The sequence below is a fragment of the Liolophura sinensis genome, chromosome 1 (assembly GCF_032854445.1).
Source record: "Liolophura sinensis isolate JHLJ2023 chromosome 1, CUHK_Ljap_v2, whole genome shotgun sequence".
Lineage (NCBI taxonomy): Eukaryota > Metazoa > Mollusca > Polyplacophora > Chitonida > Chitonidae > Liolophura > Liolophura sinensis.
This window is the reverse complement of record NC_088295.1, coordinates 87,863,465-87,875,859: the sequence shown is the minus strand read 5'-3', so window position 1 is coordinate 87,875,859 and position 12,395 is coordinate 87,863,465. Positions and strand designations below refer to the sequence as shown.

Below are 12,395 nucleotides of genomic sequence, written 5' to 3'. Positions count from 1 at the left end.
ACATAGAGCATAATCCCTTCAATAGTGGTCAATATCGCATTTTGAAACACGGCATGAATTACAAATATTAGGCTCATAAATATAAACAGTGCATGTATCTGTTAGGAACAACATGTGGTATTTTTCAGGAACCAGCTCATCTAAGTTTTATTAGGAATTACACTTGACTCTAAACGTACAACCGAATACAGTTAGATCAAAACGATGACGGGTCCTACTAAAGACTTTAAAAATGGTACCTGTTGCTGCCTTGCTTGGCGACCAGCACTGAGAGGTTAGAGCAGGGAAACAGGACTGGTTGGCCCGATGTCAGTATAAAGAGACTGGCTGGGGTGTCTTTGGCATGATGCATCAGTGGTGGCAAAAATTTGACGGCGTGGACTCGCCCTGCCACAAGAAGACGGCACAGTACATGTATACCCAACCCAGGGATTTCTCGTCCCCATACAACTGAAAAATTGTTAAGTGCGACGTTAAACCCCAGGCATTCATTAATTCATCGATTCATTCTTTCATTCGAATAAAGTTTTAGAATTGGTATTAACATTATGTCCAGCGGGCGATGTTGGGCGTGTGGGAAATGACGTATACTACTGCGACGTTATCCGGCATTAAGTGACCTTACATAGCCTACAGATATAAATGAATCTTCCTTACTGCCCCGAAACAAAGTCGTAAGCTTACAAATCCTTTTGATGCCAGTTTGAATCACTGAGCCCACGTTGTAACAACATGTAATGAAGTTCCTCTGTAAAAGGCTGTTTCCGAAGTGAATAGAAACTGGCTGTGTAACATATGAGAAGTTCTTACAACAGGGATAACGAAAACATTGTTAAGAGAAAAATCAACAGTACATAGTTGTGTTTATGCCATGAATTTCAAGTTCACTACATTGGGTACTAATGCTGAAACATGAGATAGTCACCTGTGTGTCAGACTTGGCCACATGTTTTCTACTGTTATCTTGACCTGGCAGATTCAGTCGCTCTAGCGAACAGCTTCTGATCCGATTTGTACAAACAGATCCAAAGCCTAATACTTCTATGAAATGAAGAAACCCCTTCTTCACTAAACCGGCAAGATTCAGGTATTATTTTGATATTACATTAATTGCATAAATGATGTTTACTTTAAATCGTGTCAAAGCCAGGATCCATCCACACCGCTTTATTACTGATTAGGGTCGCGTAACACATTGTTACATAAACCGCAACCCATCGTTTTCAATTCATTTATTGTATTTAATTTGTTAATGCTTAACGTCATGCTTTTCGCTTATCTGATGGCGCTCAATTTTATGGGTGGAGGAAACTGGAGTGTAAATAACTTAGCGTTGAAATTCTTTAAAATTTCTGACAAAAATCCCCGCAGAGATACAGATATGCCGTTTTAGCGGAAAACGAATGGTCGTTAGATTACGGAAACAACCACACGAGCTTCATCAGAAAGTCCAAATAAAAAGGCTACAGACGAGCACTTAAAGCCTAGAATCTACCAATTCCCTGCTCACGAACGGCTTTGAACCCTCACCTCGTGTGCCCTAGAGATTAAATGACAAACGCCTTTAATCACCAGACCACTCCCCGCTCTCTCTGATGTTTTTTTTTTTTTTAGCATAATACAGAGTAATATGTTTGTGAATTTGTACTTATACAGTAATGCTATTTGTTTTGTTGTTTTTTTTTTCAGGTTTCAGGGTTAACACAAAGTCGATCCCATAATCATAATGATGGATAACTCCACGAAATCTTGGTGGGCCAATATGTCGGAAGAGATGAGCGATTTCACGAAAGCTCCAGTTGGCAACGTCAGTGGTCCCAAGTTTTCTCAGTACTTGCTCAGTCAGTACGGAATCTACGTTGCAGGTACCAACCTGAGGGCTTCCCAGACCCTCATCTGCTGCGCCATCGGCTTACCCAGCAATCTTGCCAGCATTGTCACCTTAATGAAAATGAAGCCGATGACATCCTCCATCTTTTTACTCATTTTCCTGGCCGCAGTTGACTTCAGCGTAGTTTTCTACAAACAGCTGTTCACCATTCTGATTCTGAATTTACAATACAGGGTGTCGGAAATTGGTTGTAAGTTCTACTTCTATATAGGCTCCATCTTGGTGCAATACTCAATATGGCTCATGGTGGCCCTAACCGTGGAGCGATTCATCGCAGTCTGGTTTCCGTTGAAAGTGGCGAACCTCTGCACGGTAAGACGGGCGAAGATCACAGTCATCTGCATCCTACTCGGCCTGGCATTGTTTAATATACCCTATGCCGTATCGACTTCCGAACGCCAAGAACCCACCGGTTGGTGGGTTTGTGGCATACACGAAGGTTTCAAGTTCTTTTTTGTCAAATGGTCCTGGGTGGACTCCGCTATTTACCTATTCCTGCCCTGGCCTACTCTACTCTTCTGTAACGTCATGATTATCGTTGGACTGCGAATTTCGGGGCGTAAGAAACAGCGTATGACAAACAGCACGAATCAAACAGCGGAGTCGAAGCGCCAGCAACAAAGTGTCACTGTTATGTTGATCGTAGCATCTGTCACATGTTTCGTCTTACTTACGCCAAATGCCGTCTTCTTTATATACCAGCGATACTGGGATGTTCAGTCCGATGCGTACCAGTACGCCTCTTACGTCTTTGTGAATTCGTTTATATACTTTTTGTCCAATTTTAACCATGCCATCAACTTCTTTTTATACGTGGTGAGCGGCCGACGCTTCCGTCGTGTGTTCATAGCGCTGATCACGTGCCGGAGCACTGAGGAGGCGCTTCGTGGCAAGACTTCGGGTGTCACTGCCGTGTCCTCGGTTTCCTCAAACTGGAAACCCACCAATGGTGTGGACAATGGTGGATACAAAAAAGACGAGGAAAACAACATATAACATCTGGAAACCCATCAACGGTGTAATGTCTACACACAGGAAGATAAAACAACATATAGCAACTGAAAACTCATTTATTAACGATGTGGTGGCTACACAAAGGAAGAAGAAAATCACTCATAACAATTAAACATATGGTGCCTTCATGAAGGAAAAAGAAAACAACATACATCAACTGGAAACTCACGAACGGTGTAGTGGCTACAAGAAGGCAAAAGTAAACCACACATAACAGCTGAGACTCATCGGTGGTCTGGTTGTTACACGAAGGAAGTAGAAAACACCTATAACAAAAGGAAACCCATCAAGATGTGGTGGCTACACGAGGGAAGAAGATAGCAAAATATAACAGCTAGAAAACCACGAGTGGTGAGGTGTCTACACGAGGGAAGAAATAAACATCACTTGACAACTGGAAACTCACCAATTCAGTTTGGAAATTGGTAATTTGGGATCAACGTCCATTGTTTATGTGGGAAATACTCGGTGATTTTCTCTTGTTTTTCACTCTGATGTAGTATTTTCGTGTTGTCACAAGGACGTGTATGTAAACTGAAATATTTATGATATTTACAGCTTTTTAATGAACTGGACAGAACTCGTATTGTCTGATTTTCAAATGATTCTGACATTAGTTATATCCTTTCAATAGTGAAGGTGACGTTAAGCCATAATCATTCATTCATTCATTCTTTCAATAGTGAAGGATGGTATTTGCATAGTAGAATAATTAATTCAAAATACGTACTAACATGGAAATTGAAAATGATAAAATAATGATACTATGCTTTATAAATAAACTGTGCACGGACGTTTTAATACTTTACAGACATGGTTAGTCATAAGCAAAGAAATCACAAACTGATAAATCGAAGTCGATACTTCAACCAAGGAATATGGGATAAGTAATTAAGTAAACAAGTCTTATTCAATAATGGACATGTACTCTTACCTGACTGTGAGAAACGGTCTTGATTTTTGTGTTTATATTCTAATATACACGTAGATGAAATTTAAAAACTCAATAAAATCCAAATCTGCACTAACAGTAACGTATATGGTGGTAAGTGTATAAATAAATGCGCTGAATGGGCGGTCTTTGTTTAGAAATGTTGTACAAGAAGCACCTTTATAATTGTCTACAGTGTTTGCTCATTATCTGTCGTCCTTTTATCTCTAGGTGTTTGTTAAATTTATGTGTGTTAAGTTTGTGTTGTGCAATGAATTAATATTTTATTCGAATATTGTCTTTCCGTTGGTGAATAAAGCTTTGAAAACGCCTTTGTTGTCATGACTCCTGAATTTAACATGAACGATTTACCAAGAACATAAAACCAAAAAAAAACAAAAAAGAGGTTTGGCCGATCCGTTAACAACGCCTGTAAATGTGATCGTTACACGATCGCGCAAAGCCAGGTATTCCGGTAATATATATAGGTTTCCATCATCCATTTCTGTGGGATCGGATTGTTTCTTTTTGCATGTTTTTGGAACAAAATCTCGTCTTCTGTGTTTGCTTGTACAACGTATGTGTATCACAACACACCACAGTTGTGTGAGCGATTGGCTTAGTTAATCATTCACCGCTGAAATTTGACATCTAAGTAGGTGATTAATACTAATCACATGCATTAAATAGTAAAGAATCAGTGACTGCCTGTTTGTAGCCCTCTTCTCCTTTCTTTCTTACCATCCCTATTTACCACAATAACTTCTCTAATGGTCAAACGTCTTTCTGTATGAGGTTTTGTTTGTTTACTTCCTATGTTGATTAGGGTGTAACGTAGCTTTCAACACTACAGCCCTGTAGTATCACGGTAGTCTCCCTTTGTAGCACACAGTCAAGAGATAGTGTTGGCCACCATGGCATTATAATGTTGCCTTGTTACACCCAAGCATGTTTTCGCCTTCTGTGGTCGGTTTCTTTTATCCAGTCGCCTCTATTCAGATGCCTGTAATATCAGTCATAGCTGCTACCAAATATACCTCTAGTCAGAGACACATAACAGCCCAAGCTTCACACACACCCAGATGTTGCAGATCCACGTTCTTGCCAAAAAATGAAGTTAGAACGCTTTTTGTTAATTTATAATGTTAAACTTCTTAAGCCTTGTTTCGACACCAAGAACACATTGCCTCAGGTGGCGTCAAATTTATCCAGAAACAAGTGGCATGCTGGACAATGGGCGTGGAGAGTTATTTGTTTCGCAACAGCTACACTAACATGCGGTTAGGACAAACTGCATCCTGTGACTCAGCCTTCACTACTCTCTCAGTGAAAAGACTACAATGGTTTGATAGCAGAACTTCCTGACATGCAGCTCTAAAACCATTCTGTCGTTGGATCATACACTACAAAATATAAAATATAATTCATTTATTACTGTTATATTATACTAAAAATTGTAAACAACTTTAAATATGTAAGTGTCAGAAATAGGGCTTAAAGTGAAGTCGATAGGTAACTGGTGTCAGTTTCCCTCAAAATACTCCGCCCACTCCCCAGCATTTCGCTTGATTTTGAATTAATATGACGTCACCCGAGGCAATGGGTTCTTGCCGTCTGAACTCATCTCCCTACAAGCAAGGTTGATACTATGCTATAGGCTTCATAATCACCTTGCTTTACTGTACATGTAAAAGTCACCAGAAACCTACTCTTTCCACAGCCAGCTGCGTTGCGGCCCGCTGGGGCATTTTCAGCCAACCATTGATCGTCCCTTACAAGCGTAATTTCCTTGTTTTGATCCGATTTTTCCCTTGGTATTCCCATACTTACTACAGCAGCAATAAGCAGGGCTAAGAACGGTGATCGGTGTGTTTTATTGAAACGAACAGGAAGCGAAAAGTCTCTGTGCTATTAACCAGTAGGCCTACCGATGATAGCGAAAGAGGCCGAACAATCAGTCAATGTAACCTATGTTGTTGTTTCACTGCTAATTTTTATCAAGCCCATTTTTGCCTCAAAATGATCATCCCCCCTTTAACACTAAACACGTCGATGTGCAGGGAGATATGTTTTGCCCTAACACTTCCTAGTGTGAAATAAATTTATTTCATACACCGCATACTTCTTATTACAGCCACATCCAATGTTGTTTTGAACTCCTGTCGGTGTCAATAACTAAGGTGGAATCTGATAAGACCACGAATCATCCATATTTAAGGTAAGCTCAGGGCTTTGTAGATGTGGCTCAGTAAATCAAGGTAGATGATCGCTAACTTGATTAAATGAAGATGTCTAAACGTATGCAGTGTAACCTTATGAATGAGGCGAAAGAATATGAACTTTCAACATGTCGATCTATAGATATTGTGTTGTTTTGTCACTGACTAAAAGCAAATTTTGTAGCCGATATGACTGATTTTACAGACAGCTGAATATAGGCGATTGGCTAAAAGAAATAGACTATGGTCTCGCGTCTGGTCTTCTGTAACCTACCGTGTTCTAAAAAACATAGCGTCTAATACAAGTCACCACCATGTGCACGACAGCCATTGCTTCATTGATTGAGATATTCTCCAGACATAGGCAATGAATTCAAAACTGTGAACTGATAGGGAGAGCACAATCCCTTGAGAATTCTCCTTTCAGAATCATTACTGCGGCATGAGATCCTCTGCTAGGAGAGTGCGTCTCATTCTAAGTTTGACAATATAGCGCGTTTGTAAACATGACTCTGATAGTGGTAATCCACACCCAAAGTTCAAGAAAACATTCAGACTCATACATCTGATGATAACTGTACGGACAACAACTTTAGTGACAACTTCAACCTATCAAGAGTTTAAAAAAAAAACAAAAAAAAACCTCTTTACCAACAATCATTAAGAAAGTTAACTCGGAAGTAATGGCGATAAAGCCTGGACGAAGGCCCAACTTCTTAACGGCCCTACACCAAAAAGTAGTGTAAAGCTACAACCGAGAGTACTGTCAGACTATACCTAATATTATTTACCGATTTAATTGGTGTTTTGCGTTATACTCGAATTTGTCATTTGTACGACGGCGGCCAGCATTATGTTGGGAGGAAACCGAGCAGGAAACACACGACAATCCGCACCTAAACCTAAAAGTAATGTAGGCTAGATCAAAACGTACATAGGGCTCGACCGATATACGATAAAAATATTGACCAAATAACAACACTGCAAAACATCACATATATCCATTGTCATATTGTAATCTATTTTACTTGTTCACTTTTTTGCCCACTATTGTGGGGCCTATATACTTGTTGTAGAAGTAGTAAACAAATGAGATTCGCTACAAGTATAACATGACCAAGGAGTGTGTGGGTTATTACGTCACACATACCAGAGCTGCACTGTTGCTAATCGCCAAGACACTAATGATGCATTTCGTAAAGTTCTTGGTGTGTGAACAATTTCTTGTCACCTATAAAAAGGCCCTGTAATCGAATCCAGTCTTAATTTTGATTGTCTGTAATGACAAATAAATTTATGTAAAAAGCATTAACAAAATAAAAGCTTTTTTTCTTAAACTTATTAATTCTTTAAAAGCTTGTGTCCGGTTTCTCTAACATGGTGCATCAGAAATATCGATTAATAGAGATACCACATAGGATATAACAGAAAGTTATATTATTTGTTATCACTTTTTTTTTTTTTTTTTTGCTGTTACGACTTCTAGGAAGACCATGTCTTCCTGTGTTCGACTCACTTAGACAGGACCACAGAAGTTTGAAAACCAACCAGCCAGGGTCCAGATTAAATTCGTGGTATGGGTCTGGGATGGAAACAGGGGAGGTAACTCTGGGAAAGGAGTACGGCGGTTTTTTCTCGCACTGCCGTTATGAGAGCTCCAATTCTACACTGATAGTTACTGATACGTGAAAGTGGTGCTAAAACATTTCGGTATCGGCAAACTGAATGCTCAGACATTAGAACGACGTTTCAACACATTCTAGGGCGAGGATAAAAACGAGACTCTCAAGAATATCACAAAAGCAAAAGAAAGCATTTTGATGCAGCTTTGGTGAATTAAGAAGAGGCAATTATTGAATGTGAACTGTATTGCCTGCTTCTGAAATCATGCTACTCAAAATTCACTAGTAATGACCTATTGGAAATGGGCACATTGTGTGTGTATCAGTGATGTGGTCACGATTGTCTTATAGGCATTCGTGAAAAAAAAAACAGACGGTACAGAGACAACATATGTACATTTCCTTAATACCCATTATTAGAAAGCAGTACACTTGCTTATGATGTATAAAATGTGATATAGAAAAACATCGACGTCATCATCAACGTCACCATCTACGTCACCATTTACGTCAGACAGATCTTACTTTGTCCCGGACTGTGTGTTTCAGCATCCTTGCTTTCAGATCTTGTTTTTAAGCCTTGCTTACTGGTATTTGGACTGTGTGTTTAAGCCTTGGTGACTGGTAGGCGCGTCGTGTGTTTAAGCCTCAGTGACTGACATGCATATCGTGTGTTTAAGCCTTGTTCACTATTATGCGGATCGTGTGTTTAAGCCTTAGAGACTGGTAAACGGTTCGGGTGTTTAAGGCTCTGTGATTGGTGTATGGATTGTGTGCTTAAGCCTTGGTGATTGATACACGGATCGTGTGCTTAATCGTTGGTGATTGATATGCGAATCGTAAGTTTAAGCCTCTGTGATTGGTATGCGGTTCGTGACCGGTATACGGATCGTATGGTTAGGCCTTGATGTGATATGCGGATCGTGTGCTGATGTATATGTGCTTGATGATTGATATAGTGTGCAAGCCTCGGTAACTGGTATGCGGATCGTGTGTTTAAACCTCGGTAACTGGTATGCGGATCGTGTGTTTAAGCCTTGGTGACTGGTATGCGGATCGTGTGTTTAAACCTCGGTAACTGGTATGCAGATCGTGTTTTTACGCCTTTGTGACTGGTATGCGGGTAGTGTGTAAGACACGGTAACTGGTATGCGGATCGTGTGTTTAAGCCTCGGTGACTGGTATATCGGATAGTGTGCAAGCCTCGGTAACTGGTATGCGGATCGTGTGTTTAAGCCTTGGTGACTGGTATGCGGGTAGTGTGTAAGACACGGTGACTGGTATGCGGATCGTGTGTGTAAGCCTCGGTGACTGGTATATCGGATAGTGTGCAAGCCTCGGTAACTGGTATGCGGATCGTGTGTTTAAGCCTTGGTGACTGGTATGCGGGTAGTGTGTAAGACACGGTGACTGGTATGTGGATCGTGTGTGTAAGCCTCGGTGACTGGTATATCGGATAGTGTGCAAGCCTCTGTGACTGGTATGGGGATCGTGTGTTTAAACCTTGGTGACTGGTATGCGGATAGTGTGTTTTAAGCCTTGGTGACTTGTATGCGGATAGTGTGTTTAAGCTTTGGTGACTGGTATGCGTATATTGTATTTAAGTCTTGGTAACTTGTATGCGGATCGTGTGTTTAAACGTTGGTTACTGGTGTCCAGATCGTGATTGAGCCTTTATAACTAGCATGCGGATCATGTGTTTAAGCCTCAGTAACTGATGTGCGGATCGTGTTTTTTGCAGCCCTTTAACTACACCATTGTGCATGTACCATTAAAGTTTGGTACCTGTAACCTACCTTTAACACAAATGAAAAAGCCTCTATGGAAATAAGACTTAAAACTTTCAATGCTATAGAGTCAATTCGTCCAACAGCAAACCTGTACAAGACAAGTCTGGTAGAATTGATCGTAGTAGCCATGCAAATGATTTTGCTTAGCATAACTGAAATCAATACAGTTATTTTGGTGTCTGTTGCATTTATTTAACTTTTTTTAAGAAAAAAGAATGAAAACATTCTTTGAAAAGTACCATTGGCTTATTGAAATATTGTTGATTTTCATGTGGCCGATGAAGCAAAAGTTGTACATATTTATCTATTTATTTGATTGGTGTTTTACGCGGTACTCAAGAATATTTCACTTATACGACGGCGGCCAGCTTATGGAGGGAGGAAACCGGGCAGAGCCCGGCGGAAACCCACGACCATCCGCAAGACCTTCTTACGTACGGCCGGAGAGGAAGCCAGCATGAGCTGGACTTGAACTTACAGCGATCGCATTGGTGAGAGGCTCCTGGGCGCTAGCGTGATAACCAACGGAGTCCCCTTGTACACATTAGATCTAAGCGTAAATGGTGATTAACATTCAGCCCTCTCTGTTATTTCAAAATGTCTTTACACAAATTGTTTGTTTCTTTTTGTAGAGTTGATTACTTATGCCTTGAATGTTAGAGGGAATAAGTCAACTCAGATGTAATCCATGCTCAGTGGGTACATACGATAGGAGCTTCTTGATAAAAGAAATGACGAAGTCATTCACTAATTTACCTGCAACAAGTTATTTCGAGTTATGAGTGTACGACGGCGGCCAGGATTATGGTGCGAGGAAATGGTATTATTATGCTACTGTAGGAATGTTTGCGCTGCCTGATTTGCCTGGGATCTCTTCTGGCGCACAGTTCAGGTCAGTGGCGGATTTCCCCTTATAGTTCTCTTAATTGGCATTTTTCAGAAAATATAACCCCTGTAGGTTTAGTTAGGAGTCAGACGCAACTCATTTTTGTATTTGGCTGAACAAACTCAAAAATTCCAAATTGCCTTTGGCGGTAGGTCACTTTAATGCTACAGCCTAGTTTCATTAATACTTACTGTTAACAGCAAGTATAAAATGATATAACTGTTGATAATCTAAATTCCTAGATTGTGTTTTCAACGTGTGCACAAATTAAGATATACATGGACTAAGAACAGGCAGGTTATTTTGGTAAATCTCCGAATCCGAATGCATTAGGTGCGGCAGCATGACTTGATTGCATTTGGCGGGCTAGGCTTCTCCTGTGATATGTGAAATAGCCTATGACTGAGCACACCACAACTACAAATCACTCATGCGGTATCAGAGTAAACATCCCGAAAGTCCCGTTTTCAAACATTACGATGTCCATTCTACACCTTTCCACCAGCTCGCTATGTACACGTTCCCACTAGTTTGTTACCTACACGTTCCCACTAGTTTGTTATCTACACGTTCCCACTAGTTTGTTAGCTACACGTTCTCACTAGTTTGTTTTCTACACGTTACCACTTGTTTGTTATCAACACGTTCCCACCAGTTTTTTTATCTACACTTTCTCACCAGTTCGTTATCTACACGTTTCCACCAATCCGTTATCTACACGTTCATTACCAGTTCGTTTTCTACACGTTTCCACTAGTCCGTTATCTACACGTTCCCACCAGTTTTTTGTCTACACTTTCCCACCAGTTTGTTATCAACAACTTGAATCATTAACCCCATTTTCTCCAACTGTATGTGACATGTGATAAATCACGCCGGTACCACCAGTGCAGCTCTGGTATGTGTGACATGTTATAACCCACGCCAGTACCACCGGTGCAGCTCTCGTAAGTGTGACATGCGATAACCCACGCTAGTACCATCAGTGCAGCTCCGGTATATGTGACATGTGATAACCACGCCAGTACCATCAGTGCAGCTCTGGTATGTGTGACATGTGATAACCCACGCCAGTACCACCAGTGCAGCTCTGGTATGTTTGACATGTTATAACCCACGCCCGTACCACCCGTGCAGCTCTTGTGTTTGTGACATGTGATAACCCAGGCCAGTACCATCAGTGCAGGTCTGGTATGTGTGATATTTGATAACCAACGCCAGTACCACCAGGGCAGCTCTGGTATGTGTGATATGTCATAGCCCACGCCAGTACCACCCGTGCAGCTCTTGCGTTTGTGACATGTGATAACCAACGCCAGTACCACCAGGGCAGCTCTGGTATGTGTGATATGTCATAGCCCACGCCAGTACCACCCGTGCAGCCCTGGTATGTGGGACATGTGATAACCCACGCCAGTACCATCAGTGCAGCTCTGGCATGTGGGACATGTGATAACCCACGCCAGTACCATCAGTGCAGCTCTGGTAGGTGTGCCATGTGATAACCCACGCCAGTACCACCGGTGCAGCTCTGGCATGTATGACATGTGATAACCCACGCCAGTACCATTAGTGCAGCTTTGGTAGGTGTGGCATGTGATAACCCACGCCAGTACCACCAGTGCAGCTCTGGTAGGTGTGCCATGTGATAACCCACGCCAGTACCACCAGTGCAGCTCTGGCATGTATGACATGTGATAACCCACGCCAGTACCACCCGTGCAGCTCTGTTAGGTGTGACATGTGATAACCCACGCCAGTACCACCAGTGCAGCTTTGGTATATGTGACATGTGATAACCCACGCCAGTACCACCAATGCAACTCTCGTATGCGTGACATGTGATAACCCACGCCGATACCACCAGTACCACCAGTACCACCAGTGACATGTGGTAACCCACACCGTCTTTGGCCAAACTGTACTTAAAACGAATCTGAAAATATCTGTTTTGTATGTGAAAACATTACGTATCACTTGTAACTTGTAAATACCACGGAGATAATACTTGATGGATGCACAAAGCCTCATTTATTACTACT

The 12,395-nt window shown here is 41.4% G+C and overlaps 1 protein-coding gene across 1 annotated transcript; it reads left to right on the top strand.

Annotated features, from left to right (window-relative positions):
* The first annotated feature begins 1,762 nt into the window (after positions 1 to 1,762).
* On the top strand, positions 1,763 to 2,887 carry LOC135465181 (FMRFamide receptor-like). Its single transcript, XM_064742588.1, has one exon. The coding sequence runs from the start codon at positions 1,763 to 1,765 to the stop codon at positions 2,885 to 2,887; it is 1,125 nt and encodes a 374-aa protein (XP_064598658.1).
* Positions 2,888 to 12,395: the final 9,508 nt, after the last annotated feature.

Bases quoted from the DNA above. Each gene is read 5' to 3' on its own strand.
- LOC135465181 (XM_064742588.1), top strand. From the start codon at position 1,763: ATGTCGGAAGAGATGAGCGATTTCACGAAAGCTCCAGTTGGCAACGTC.